The sequence below is a fragment of the Anolis sagrei genome, chromosome 2 (genome assembly GCF_037176765.1).
Source record: "Anolis sagrei isolate rAnoSag1 chromosome 2, rAnoSag1.mat, whole genome shotgun sequence".
In the NCBI taxonomy this organism is placed as follows: domain Eukaryota; kingdom Metazoa; phylum Chordata; class Lepidosauria; order Squamata; family Dactyloidae; genus Anolis; species Anolis sagrei.
Window position 1 is genome coordinate 264,390,222 of NC_090022.1, and position 14,716 is coordinate 264,404,937.

The 14,716-nt window shown below is 38.6% G+C and overlaps 1 protein-coding gene across 2 annotated transcripts in view; it reads left to right on the forward strand.

Annotated features, from left to right (window-relative positions):
- IQGAP2 (IQ motif containing GTPase activating protein 2) overlaps positions 1-14,716 on the forward strand; it is a 181,941-nt gene that overhangs the window by 35,895 nt on the left and 131,330 nt on the right. For both annotated transcript variants that reach the window (XM_060761637.2, XM_060761638.2), the window contains exon 2: positions 8,307-8,406. In XM_060761637.2, the coding sequence (XP_060617620.2) occupies positions 8,307-8,406 (100 nt within the window). The remainder of the gene's footprint in view (positions 1-8,306; positions 8,407-14,716) is intronic.

Below are 14,716 nucleotides of genomic sequence, written 5' to 3' on the forward strand. Positions count from 1 at the left end.
CTCACCCTTTCTCTTATTATTTTAACCATTTACTTCTTATCATCCTCCAAGTTTGAATCGAGGTGGCTGCCATCATATTTAAAAACAATATGGATTGAAAACAATACGAAACATTGATAAAGGATATTAAGACGAAATTAAACAATGTACAAAGTTAAAACATTTAAAACAGTTTAAAAGCCTGGTGGCCCGAAAAAAGTTTCAGTAGCCAACAGAAGGAAAGAAAGGACCAAGCCATCTTCCTATCTTAGGAAGAGAGTTCTGATGATTAGGACTAGCCATTGCAAAGGCCTTCTCCCATGTTCCCATCAAAGGAGTCCGAGAGGGTGGTGGGACAAAGAGAAAGGCTGCTCAGAGAAGACTTCTAATGAGCTCATAAACGGAGATATGATCCTTCAAATAGCATGCCCCAAGCTGCAGAAGGCTTTATACGTCACCACCAGCACTTTAAATTGTGCCTGAAATGGATCAACAGCCTGTGGAGCTGTTGCAACAAGGGAGTTGTGCAGAATACACTGTGCAACATGCACTATTTTTACTCAAATCAGTCATTCTTGAAACTGTGCCAGTAAATGAACAATTTGAGTGTTTCCTGTAAAGCTGTATCAGTAGCCGCAGAAATAGTATCTAAAACATTAGGGGGAAAGATCCAGGTAACAAATTACCCACATCCAACAGTCCGGATAGAACTGTAGTGCACCCTGTTGACCCGTGTACTGCTGTATCATGGCGCCACACCAGCAGTAGGCTGTTCCTCTGCTAAAGGCTTGTATACTCCATTTACCACCTTATCACCATGAAGACTCAGCCTGATTTTAACCCCCTTTCCCAACCATCCATACCTCTCCTTTTGCTACCAGATATAACCCATTCTCCAATAATCCATATCCTCCCCCACTCTGCTTCTTTTGCCGGATTTTAAAACAGGTCTCACAGAAAATGGGTTTAAAGAGGAGGCAAGGAGGTGGGTCACTGGGAAAGGGTTGTAAAATTTGGCTGAATCTTTTTGGTGGAAAGGTGGACAAGGGAGTGATGGACTGGGACTGTTGGTGGGAAAGAGGTATATATCATACATGTGTGAACATACTCATGATATTTGCATTTTTTTCCACTTTTTCCATTAGAGGTTCTGGGCCACTAACCACCAATTTGAGTGTGTGTGAATGTCTGCAATCACATATCTTAACTTTTCTCCTTTTCTTTAACTTTTATTGATTCCCACACTAATAATCATCATCATCATCTTTATTTAAACCACGCCACCATCTCCCCAAAGGAGACTTGGGGTAGCTAACCTGAGGCCAAGCCCAAAGATACAATACAGCAAAATAAAGTGCAAAATACAGCAACAAAAATTACATCACAATAAAGTACATACAGTGGCAAAATAAAAGTAAACAAAACAAAATAGCATAATAGAAAATCAAACACAATGGGCAGGCCAAATGGACAAGATAAAATGATAAAACCCTGGATGAGGTAGGAGTAGAAAAAGTGTATTTGAGAGGAGCCCAAAAAGGACGAATGGTACAGTTAGGCCTTCAATTTAGGATGGGGGAAAGTGCATCATAAGGACAACATTGTAAATGGAACAGACAGAAATGGGATGAATGGTCACTCTCCAAAGGCACAACAGAAGAGCCAGGATTTCAGATCTTTCTTAAAGGCTGCTAGGGTGGGGGCTTGCCTAATCTCACCAGGTAGTGAGTTCCAAAGTCGGGGGGCCACAGCGGAGAAGGCTTTCTCCCTCGTTCCCACAAGTTGTGCCTGAGAATAGAGGAAGGGGCAAAAGGAGGATCAAAGGGATCGTGCAGGTTGGTGGTAGGAAATGCGATCACGAAGATAGGCGGGTCCCAAACCATTCAGGGCTTTATAGGTAATAATCTGCACCTTGAATTGGGACTGAAAGATGAATGACATCCAATTGAGCTCCTTAAACAGGGGGGTTGACTGCTCCCTGTAATTCACCTGTAATTAATCTGGACCAATTGAAGTTTCTGGGCTGTCTTCAAGGGAAGCCCCATGTAAAGTGCATTGCAATAGTCCAATCTAGAGGTAACTGAGGTGTGGACCACCGTGGTCAAGTCAGACTTCACAAGGTATGGTTGCAGCTGGCACACTTACTAACTTACTTACCAACTTAGGCGATACCTTGTAGCTCGAGGATGATTGTCTTCCAGATGTGGTGCCTTGGCAGTGGGTCCGTAGGTGGCTGTGGAGCCCTATTCTTGATCTGCATGTTCTCCCACAGTAAGGACATCGGTTTCCAGATGGAAGGTCATCCCGGTCAGGGTTGGCTTGACATGTCTCCTTTTGGCACGTTTTTCCCTTTCGCCCTCCATTTGTGCCTCTTTGAATTCTGCATTACTGCTGGTCACAGCTGAACTCCAATTAGAGCTCCCAAGGGTCAGGGCTTCCCAGTTCTCTGCATCTGTGCCACAGTTTTTGAGGTTGGCTTTAAGCCCATCCTTAAATCTCTTTTCCTGTCTTGAGTAACTGCTTTGGGAGACGCACACTACCATCTAATTGAATATAAGGGGAGAGAGGAGAGTTTTTTTCAATTGACTTGGAGCTGAGTTGCAGATTGAGTCATTAAAGCTGTTAGTCATCTATTCAGATTCTGCCTCTTAACGGTTGTCCTTGACAGTTCCTCCTGCTCTGTGTTTAGGAAGGAAAAGAGGATCACCAACTCTACATGAGACTTGCAGGAGGCAGGTGCTTTGACAGTGACTTTCTGATCAGAAGTAACATTCTTGAGCATGTCCCAGAATTGTCATGTTCTAATGGGGAAAAATAGTTTCTATTCTGGTTTGCTTCGCTTACTAGTTATATTATTCAGTTTCATTTGAACCCGATTCTTTTTTTAAGTATTCTCCAGAAATACTTTTTTAAAGTATTCTCCAGAAAATAAAATAAGGTATATTTTATGAAATATACCTTATTTAAATATATAGCAGATCTTTGCATGCTATGAATCAGTTTTTTGAGAGTAGAAATTAGATGCACAGTTATGTTAGCAAGAGAAAGGCTTAGGAATGTGCAAAGCACTGGTTTTATTAATAGAGGGGTGGTGAAGAAGAGCCAGAAAATAGGGATTGGAACTGAAATTCAAATGCTCTTCTGCCTATCGGACTTAATGGACATTCTGTGTCCATGAGTGTTGTTTACATTCTTCCTCTTAATTCATACCGAAGCCCTCCTGCAGTAGTATGAAAAATATGCTTAAATTATAGAGACAAAGCTCACGAAGCCTCCATGTCTATGTGTAATCTATAATCTGATAGTCCAGAGTCAGAAGCATGTTATTTCAGGCTGAGATAACTGCTCAGTACATTGATATAGTTGCTCTCCCCTGCAATCATAAATGTCAGAGTTCCATTGCTGTGTGTACTTCTTAATCAACAGTCACAAAAGAGAATATAGAAAAATTCTATTCAGAGTGTAGAAAGAACTTGATTCAAATTAGTTTGTAACTGGAAATCTTGAATTAAAAAAAATATCACAGAGGATAGAGCCATGAAAAGTAAGTAATTGTGATAACATGGACTTCAGTAGTAAACTACAGTCAGTCCTCCGTATCCACAAATTCTGCATCTATGGCTTGAAAATATTCCAAAAAGCAAATCTTTTGCCATTTAATATAAGGGAGACCATTGCTATAATGGAACTATGGTTTCTATGGAATTTGATACTGAGGAAGGAATATCTCAGCTACACTTCAATTTCTGTCTGTTTTTCTTTCTTTCTTTCTTTCTTTCTTTCTTTCTTGTGTGGGTTGTTGTAAGTTTTTTGGGCTGTATCCTGAAAAACTTCCAGAAGCATTCTCTCCTGACGTTTTGCCTGCATCTATGGCAGGCATCCTCAGAGGTTGTGAGGTTTGTTGGAAACTAGGAAAATTGAGTTTATATATCTGTGAAATGTCCAGGGTGGGAGAAAGGTGTGAATATTTCAATTGCCATCTTGATTAGCATTTAATGGCCTGGCAGTTTCAAGGTGTGGCTTCTTACTGCCTGGGGGAATCCTTTGCTGAGAGGTGATTAGCTGTCCTGATTGTTTCTAGTATGGAGTTCTCCTGTTTTTGTGTGTTGTTCTTTATTTACCATTATGATTTTGGAATTGTTTTTAATACTGGTAGCCAGATTTTGTTCATTTTCATGGTTTCTTCCTTTCTGTTGAAATTGTCCACATGCTTGTGGATTTCAGTGGCTTCTCTGTGTATCCTGACATGTTAGTTATTAGAGTGATCTACCATTCCTGTGTTCTCAACATGTGTCCAGGTTGGTTCATCAGGTGGACTGCTATGGCTGACTTCTCTGGTTGAATTAGTCTCTAGTGCCTTTCATGTTCCTTGATTCGTGTTTGGGCAATGCAGCATTTGGTGGTCCCTATGTAGACTTGTCCTCAGCTGCATGGTATACTGTAGACTCCTGAACGTAACATTTGTTGGATTTTCTTAGTGGTTATGTAGATAGTTTGTAGGTAGTGTTTCCTCATCTGCTTCCCCATGATATATGGCAAGAACGCTTTTGTTTTGTTTGTTTGTTTGTTTGCTTAAAATATGCAGGATGCTCTCAACATATATGTGGGTTGTTGATCCAATTTTTGATTGATGATCCGATTCATCAGGACTCTTAGGTTAGAGAGGTTAAATTTCAGTCAATTAGATAATCTCTTTCTCTTCTACTCATTTTTATTACCCCGTCTGTATCTTCACAGTGAAGTACCGATTTTTGAAGCTTAATTATCTTTGTTGGAATTAGACTCTGGCTGGCTAATCAGTGCGTGGATCTTTAGCATCACTGTTTTCATGTACAGTTAGGATAAATATATACCTTGCTTGCTTGATGATAATTAACAAACTAGGAACCCAGGGGCATATTTGTAAGAGAAACCGCTTTAAATGTTGAATCTTTTCTTGTCTTTGTTGTAAATTGTGTGCTGACTTAATAATACCAGTTACATTTAATTAGAGGAAGTTACTTTGATGTATACATTTGCTAATTTTATATCTTCCCTTTTTCTGGAAGCTTTTCTCAAATGTAAGAATGTAGGAATGCCAAACATCAAAGCAGGAGGAGTGCATTTGTTAGAAAATATATTTTAACAAATATAGGTATATCATATTGAATGATGTTAATGTATTTCTAGGCATTATTTCTTTAACAGAAAAGTTGTTACCAGAGGCAGAGATAATGAAAATACCCTTCAGGAGATCAGTTGAAAGCTTCTTCCAAAATGCATCCAGGAGCTACTTTTCTTTTGCCAGATGGTGAAAGATAGAAATAATCCTGGGGAATGATTTCCATCTTGGTGGTCAAACATATAGATCTATGGGTTATTTTTTTATGTCGGGGATTGCTGGTGAGGCAGACTTAGCTCTTCTCCTCATTTCTGTGTGCTTTTCAGTTCACCCATGCTTTGTGAGGCTTATGCTTCTGAAATAGCTTATGTTCACTTTTCTGGTTGTAGGTTGACACACACAACTGCAGTAGGGTCAGCTGGAATAGGGTCCCTTTCTTTCCAGCCAAGGAGTCCTCTTCTTGATCTGCATGTTCTGCTGCAGTGAGGACATTGGTTTCCAGGCAGAAGGCTGTCCCGGTCAGGGTTGGCTGGATGCGCCTCCCTCTTGGCATGTTTCTCCCTTTCGCCCTCCATTCGTGCCTTTTCAAATGACCTCCAGTTAGAGTGCTCAAGGGCCAGGGCCTCCCAGTTTTGGAGTCTATTCCACAGTTTTTAAGGTTGGCTTTAAGCCCATAATTAAATCTCTTTTCCTGTCCGCCAATGTTATCTTTCCCGTTCTTGTGTTGGGAGTAGAGTAACTACTTTGGGAAACAGTGATCAGGCATTTGGACAATGTGGCCAGTCCAACGGAATTGATCGCGTAGAAGCATTGCTTCAACCCTGGTGTTCTTTGCTTCTTCCAGCACACTGACATTTGTCTGCTTGTCTTCTTAAGAGATTTTCAGGATTTTTTGGAGGTAGAAGTGGTCAACATTTTCTAATGTAGGTTGGCACAAACAGTAGGGTCAGCTGAAATAGGATCCCCTTCTTTCCAGCCAAAGTATTACTTATTTCATTGTTTACTGTTGACAGTGTTGCTGCAACCTGACACAAAAGCCTGTGTTTTCCAGTTCTCCTTCACCATCTTCCCAATACTGATACTGCTATAATGCTTCCAATTGACAGGAATAGGGGGGAAAGGGGTGAGGGTTAGGCAGATGTATAAGCCTTTATAAAAAAAACAACTTCACTGTGAACTGGGGTATGTTGTAGTACCAATTCTATATATTAAAAGATAAGCTGGGTTTCCTTGGAGAAATAGTAGTAATCCAGTGGATTGATTTGTGTTGTGCTTTTAAACATCTTTTTCAAAAGAATCATATCATGATAAAATCTGGCTTATAAAAATAACTATGAAGTGGATTCTTTGCGCAAGGTCCTAAATACCCTAAAAGTGCCATTTTTGTGATCTGAAAGCTAAGTGGGATCAGCTCTGGGTGGGAGACTGCTGTAAGCTATATTTCAGGGGAAGGAACTGGGAAAAATCCTTTCAGTATTCCTTCTATAGAAAAACCAGTGAAATTTACAGGGTCGCCATAAGTCAACAGGTGCAAAGACACACAAACAGAGCTTTGGAAGAAAGAAAACATGAGCTGTTTTCTTCTTCCAAGGTCAGTGGGCTTTGAAAAGGTTTTAGTTCACAGTGGGATTTGAGATGTGTCATTTTTACTTTCCTTTTAGCCATGTCAAAAGGAAACAGTGTCTCATAGAATTAAGAGTTGAAGAATGATCTAGCCCAATTACCTGTCGCTGTTCTGAATGATCCCCAAAGATCAATCGAGGACATGATGTACCTAAAGGAACAGTAAACTCACTTTGGCAAATGCTCCTCTAAAGTTCACCTGGCTCAAATAAGTTATATTATTCAGGCAAAAAAAATAAATAAAGAAAAGTTGACGTATATAACTTTGTTTTGTGAAAGATTAACTAGCTTTTGATATACCATCCATCCTTAAACTAATAAGAATATATGCAGTCAGCCATCCACATTTGCAGAATTAACATTTTTAGAATTGATTCATGGATTTTATTAAAGTGTTCTCTTTAGCAATCTCTAGGTCTTCCAGTGCAATTCTGTGGCCAAATTCTAGATTGTCCAGCATGGCTGTCGAGTCATGCTGAACAATCTAAATATTCCCAGAGAGATAAAAAGTAGCAATTTTGTTATAACGACTTTCTATATTATATTACAGGAAGTGATCCCTTACATTCCAGTATTTAATGATATTTTATATATCCGTGCTGGTCAATGGACCAGTACTGATCTGTGAACCATTCGCTGCTGGCCCACAACATGTTTTATATCTTTGGATCTGATGAATGGATGGTATCCTTGAACTGACTGGCTTGACTTTGAAGGAACCGGGGGTGGCCCGGCCGAAAGAGAGCTCTGGCATGGGCTGGTCCATGAGGTCAGGAAGAGTTGGAAGTGACCGAACGAATAAACAACAACATATCTGTTTGAATTTGTAACTTTTAAGAAAATGGTTAAGTTGAAATCCCGTTAAACTTTTTCCAAAACAACCAGAGTATTTATCATTTACTATAGGATGTTAACTTTATATGTCTTTTCACTTCAAAAGCTTGTTGGAGGTCACAATTAAAACTACTGTATAAGTTGATTTTTTTTTGACAAAAATTGCCCACCAAATCTGAGGTCAACTTTTACATGGGTCAGTGTTGGAATGGGGTGCAGTGCAAAAGTAGTGATAAAAAGTAGAGGGGAAAACTTCTGCCACCCCATTACTCCTTCCTTACCAAAATAGAAAGGTAGTTCCCCCTCCTTCATTCTTTCTCAACTTCGGTTTTGACCATTGTTGGGTTCCTAGGTAATGTGGGGATACAGATGTAAACATTCTAAAGATCATCAATGCAATTTACCCCCTTCCTCATTGTAAGATCTTAAATAAACAGATTCTCTCCTTCTCTTTAGTTCTTGACTATTTAGTCAAGACTCTTTAGTCAACAACCTCTCCTCTTTAGTGCGTAACTATATACAACAAATAGGAATATGGTTTGCATTGAGGAACTTACCTTTGCACTTCTTGTACTATTTTTTAAATGAGAACATGTTGAAATATGTATTTGTTTTAACACACAATTATTGAGTATTTGTATTAAACTATTGTGTTCAATTTATTAATAAATAGTCGTCCCCCTGTAGCAGTATGGCTTTCTTCATGAGTAAAATAACTATAATGCTTACCTTTCATTACATATAATTTGTTGTGATTTTGTATTTACAGCTATTGTGGATGATGAACGGCTTTCAGCTGAGGAGATGGATGAAAGGCGACGTCAGAATATTGCTTATGAGTATTTATGTCACTTAGAAGAAGCTAAAAGGTAAATTATTATCAATATTTTAAATATTCTAAACATGGGATGTTGTGTCTTATGGCCGAGAAATTTCTCATAATTGACAATGTTGAAAGGAATCTGCTGGAATCGATTTACCAAATCTTACCCAAGCTTGTTTTTACTATGGAAAGGAATTGCAGTAACTTCCATGCATCTGTTTTGCCTGCTTAGAGATTTTGGTTTGCTGTAAAATTTATGAGAAGCTACCCTTTTTGAAGTCTTATAAAGAGTAGTTCTGAGAAATTCATTGGCCTTGTGTTTTGGAAATTTGTTTTTCCCACACAGGCATAGCACTGCGCAAATTTAATAAAATCTGTTGACCGTGCTTCCCCTGTTAGGAAGTTTCAGTAGTTGCACTTTTTCCATACAAATCTATTACGACATCCTATGATGAATGAGAGAAGGTGCCTGAACTTTGTGGAGAAGATTTTTGAAGGCAGAAGTGGGAGGTCTATAGCAAAAATTGCTGAAACCATTTTTTCCTCTTCCATCTGTCAAGTGGCGTATTTTTCTCATGGGATGTTTGGGTCCAAGTCATCACTTTTGTGGTCAGCACTGAACTCTAGTAGAATCTAACGTTTGTGATTTTGTAAAGTGTTAAAAAGTCAAGAGTTAAGAGTCTCGTGACACAGTTGAACACATCTCATTACTATAAAGCTCTTTAGCATAAGAATAGCTCTATTGGATCAGACCAAGGAAGCACTCTGCCTTCACCAGAGACCAACCACATGTTGTTGTTTTGGAAAGGTCAACCACAGAACATTAGACAAATGTCTTACAATGTAGTTCCTTGCGAACATATAGCTCAGACACTCCACAGCTTTCAAAATAGAGGATTGTCATGGATTTTGATAATAACATTTTGATAACTATATCTTGCCTTTGATAAATGCCATTGATAAAAAAGTATAAAACATCAAAATTGACCTTCCCCTGATAAAACATTAAACATTATTAAACACAACATATATCACACAAAAACATAGCCGCTGTCCGTAAACAGTCCCTTCTTCCACCATTTCTTAATTGACTAGGGATATTACTGAGGAATGTCCCCTTTGGTCCCAAGGTGTATTTTAAAACAAATATCTGTTTTGTATGTATGATTTTTCAAGGATTCCCTTCCTGTTTCATAATCATATTAAAAAGAAAACCAAAGGTGAAATTAATTCCTTTATACCAGGGAACACTTTGACCAGGGACCATTTGACCAAGGACCATTTTGACCAGGAACCACTCTCCAACATTAGTACCAAAAGAGTTAAGAATCAGGCTTTGGTCAACTTTAGATTTGATTTGGTTATGAGAAGTGCTGATTCAGAAAATTGCATTGGATAGACCACATCAGCTCTAGTTTCTAATACAGAACATATGCTATTCAGTAGTCATCATCTGCTTGCCCACATAAAACCATATTTAATAATCTAGAACTGATGTGGTCTATCCAAGGGGGTGGGGCTGGTCAGCAACAGGGAAGGAGTGACAGGTGGTGCAAAAGGAGTGGAAATAAAATAAAATAAAGAGAAAGGACGCTTGCGGACCAGATTTTCATCCTCGCATCCCATTGGTGGTCCGCTGCCCACAGGTTAAGAACCACTGCTTTATATTTTGCATAGAGTTTACCTTGGCTCATTACAGTTCTTTGCAAGCTCAATATACTGGAATCATGAAAGTAATATTGTAGCAGCTTACTGATGGGCAAAATGTGCCTCATGTCCACATTCCCACCCCCACCTCCTTCTGCCCTTTTTTGCCACCTTCAGCCTGTTCAGATCCATAAGACGAAAGGATGAATAACCTTACTTGCAGTTTGAATTTTAAAAATGCAAAATATTTTAGCAGTGCATCCAGCCTTTGGACAATCCTTGTTCTAAGCGCTATTCAGTCCATTTCTCCTGGAAAGGCTGTAGCCATATTGAAAAATACAGTGGTCTAGGGAAAAATTAGATTTTTAAAGTTTATTTTTAAAGATCAATAGGTGTTTACTGTCCTTGAACTTTGTCCTTGGATGTGACTGATGACGTTGGTCTTCATATCTTTATCCAGCATATTAATATTAAGCATTCACATCATCAAGAAGGTTTAGACTTTCTGTTTTAGACTGCCAGATGCGTTTGAAAGGGGATACTCTAAATCCACAAATCATCCCATGACTGGTGAAACACATGTCTAAAGGTTTTGCACTTAAATGTGGAAAATCAAAGGGATAGTATTCTGTCTTAGTCAAACTGAAGAGAAATGAACTGAAATATGTTTTCCAATTCAGTCAGTGGAAAACAAAAGTGTAGTATATTGTTGTTGTTGTTGTTGTTATTATTTTGCTGACACAAAACCACAGTATGTCACAGCAAACGAGATCTATATGCTGGATTTCATATCACAAAATCACAAGTCAAGCATTTCCCAAGCGTCTAGGACTGTGTGATGTATTTTCAAATGATGCGTGCAGCTCCAAGGATGCTGAGAGCTGTACTGGCGGTAGTCCGCAATGAGTCGCCCCTGGGCTGAGAATTGCAGTATATAAGCAAAGTAAATAAATAAATAAATAATAGTCCAGCAGGTCCAACCAAGTCAGAGAGGTCTCAGCTGAGGAGTGGCACTAAGAGCACCTAACCCATTAGCACTATGGAGAAGCAAACCAAAACCAAGTCTATACTGGCTCGGTCAACGCCCAGGATAAAAAAGACCCTAGTGGATGCTGCTGATTCTGGATATCCATCGACAAGTGGGCTACAGAATCAAAATACAAATAAACAATCACAGAAGCAGCAGAAATATACGCCAGAAAACTACATTATTATTATTATTATTATTATTACTACTACTACTATTATTATTGTCATTACTATCTATATATAAAAAAATGCTCTGTGCATAATGAGTACCTTAAAAACAGAAGAACCAATGAACCAAATTGCACCAAATTTGGCAACAAAACGTCTCACAACACAAGGAGTGACCATCACTCAAAAATTTATAATTTTGTCATTTGGAGTTGTAGTTGCTGGGATTTATAGTTCACCTACAATCAAAGAGCATTACTGGCTGATATCCAAACAGAGGATGTACTGGAGATGTCAATGCCTTGATTCTTTCATTGCAGATTGCTACTTCCTGACAGATGTCAGGTGGTGCAATACTGGCTAAATAATATGATTTCTTTAGTGGTATGGGGCGTAGGCATCCTGTGATAATGCGACATGTCTCACTAAGAGCCACATCCACCGTTTTAACATGGTGAGATGTATTCCACACTGGGCATATTCAGCAGCAGAGTAGCAAAGTGCAAGGGAAGATGTCTTCACTGTGTCCAACAAGGTGACTTCTAGAAAGATTGGTCTAGAACTATTAACATTCCCATCCAGCACAAGTACCAGTTGAGAGTGAGTCGTGGCAATGATTATCCAACTCTTCATTCCAAGACAAGACATCTTGTACCTAAAGCAAGTACGAACAATTGGGATGGTGGCCAAATTTTGCCCACACACACCTGTAGCAGTCAAAAACAGTATGCTTTCAACTAGAAAATGTCCAAATAAAGATTTCAGAAGTCTGCTTCTAGATTTATCAAGCAATGTTTAGCCATTTGGGGCGCAGGTGTTTCCTGGTTGTCTTTTGGGTATTTAGAAAGGCCTTTGCACTTGAAAATATGTTAAATATTAGGGAATCTGTGAGGAGGAGTTCGATTGTACGTTGATCCACTCTTTTTTCCACCTGTGACCCAAAGGAGGCCTCCATATTCTCTCCATTGCTTTTTGTCTCAAATAAAAAGCAAGCAGACACAGTAAAAACCCTTTAACTATAGAACCCATATCCATAGCTTCACTTACCTGCACCTTTGGAAAAGAATATCTGTCTAGGAATTTGGTAGGACCTCCAGGCAATTCTGTGGTATGCTGTGGTGGAGTCACACTGGAGGACCTACCAAATTCCCAGAGGAAAAAAAAGTCTCTAAGAAATTCTAGGTCTTTCAAAGGGATTCTGTGAAATGCTGGTAATGTGGTAATTTAATGGCAGTTGTATCCACAATTTCAGGTAACTGTGGTCTGGCCAGGAACGTGCTCCAGGTAGATAGAGGGAGCTTAATTTAAAAGCATTTTATAATCTTCCTAAGTGACTTTGTCTGGTTCCAGAGTAGTCTTGCATTTGATACTTCTCCTGATTTCTCTTTCATAAGGCAGCCTATTTTATCTTTCTTTTATATCTGCTCTGAATTCTTACCAGATTGTTCAAAGTCTTCCGTGAACAGTATCTTCTAAACCATATGCGATGTTCAAGCTAACATCTCAGCTGAGATGTTATTACTATAGCTTGACATGTTTGTACAAAAAAGAAGTTGAGTAATGGTTGTTCAAAGTGCCACAGTTAATTAATAAGCTGAAGTGGGTATGCGTTTGTATTTTCAGCTGCTTTGTAAAATTACTGTTTGCCTACTTCCTGTATTGCAGGTTTAATGAGAGAAAGCTTCTGAGCTGAAACTGAAAAGAGAATTGTGGTTTTAGGGATTGTGCTTCTGTAAGTTATGTCTTCAGCACTAAGTAGCACATATAAAAAGTGTAGGAAATTGCTCTTTAGATAGAACAAGCAGATTGTTGCCATGTGTAAACAGGCTACCATATTTGATCTTAAAACATATATTCCATTTATTAGAGGCTTGAAGAAAAGTTCATCTGAAAGTATGAAATAAAATTTGCAGAAGGCTTATCAGAAATGCTCGGGACTATATTGTTCGCAGTTTATTATTCAGTTCTATGAAAGGCTCATTAAATAAGGAAATGCGACCTTTAAAATAATTTATTAGTATGAAAATAATATTTCTAAGTACTTTTAACTAGCACAGGTTTTATCAAACATAAATTTAAATTGTAATTGAATCTCTCAGTGGTGTTCTTTTAATTTTGTAAACATGGAATAAATTAAATGGGTGTATGAACAATAGGCAACCTGTATGTGTATATAATTGGCCCTTCACATTTGTTGCTTTAATTCTTGTGTACAAATTTAAATTAGATTTTATTAATGTGTTCTCTTTAGGAATCTCTAGATCCATAAAGTCATACCTAGAGATTCCTAGAAAGAACTCTTGTCTAAGCACAATTCTATGGTCAACTTCTGGAGTTGGGCTGGAGGACTGAGAGTTTCCTAAAGCAGTATTCTCTCAAGTAAAAAAAAATGTGGGTTTTTAATTCATATTTTTTCATGGATGTCCTGCTTCTCAACCCTCAAGAAAGTAGAGAGCCTACTGGATATCTTACTTAAAATGTTTTCCTTCTAAATTTTTTCTCCATCTCACTGCATTTTTCAATGGCTTAATGTTGTCTTTTACGGTATTAAGTCAACAACATTCATTTCTTATATTAATCTGCTTGGCTTTAAATGATTTGACTTGAAAGTGCCTCTGTTATTACATAGTCTTGGGCTACAAGGAGAACTTCAGGCTTGCATTACTGTTAATATAGTGTGGGTTTGTTTTTGTCATGTATATTATTAGTTGCTGCATAACTTGCAGTAACCCAAATCAGAATTACAGAGGGGCTCTTTTTTTTAAACATGATTTAAAAGGAGGTTTGCCATAACCTTCCTCTGAGGATGAGAGAGTGATTTACCCAAAGTCAGCCAGTGGATTTCCATGGTGCAAGTGAGCAATGAACCTTGATCTCTCAGGGCCCTTTTACACAGGCCCTAAAACATGGAAGAAACGGGGATAAAAAGGGGTAGGGGGATGATTTTTCATGAAATGTGCACTGCTTCGAATTAACAGCTGAAAAACACATGTTAAAAAGTGTACTTAAACCCCGAATTTGGCTGAAAAATGCACATATTAGCATGACTGTATATCCCTGCAGTCAAAGAAAACACATGACTTCCTTCCCATCCCCCTGTGTGGACTGCTCCACTATGTGTCCGCATTTTAAAATCCCGAAACAGCTAATCAGGGCTGTAAACAAATGGAGCCAGGGACACACAGGTGGCTAAATGGAAGCACAATTGGAAAGCAAATACAACGAGAATGCTCTACAACCATTCCTGTTTAATTAAGAAATTAAACAGAGCTTGAATTTTCAGTAGGGTGAAGAGGGATCATGAGAAATCTGCTTGTTTGCATATTTAGATATCTGCATCAGCGCCTCTGAGGTCCAGCACATCTCAGAGAGTCAATTAAAAAAAAGTAAAGTACATTTCTGCCAGATGTCCCTGTCCATATTGCAGATTTCTAAATCGGCTACAAATTAAGTTGACAGGACAGCAGGAAAGCATTTACCGGGACTGACAGCTCTGTGTTTGGACTTGATGT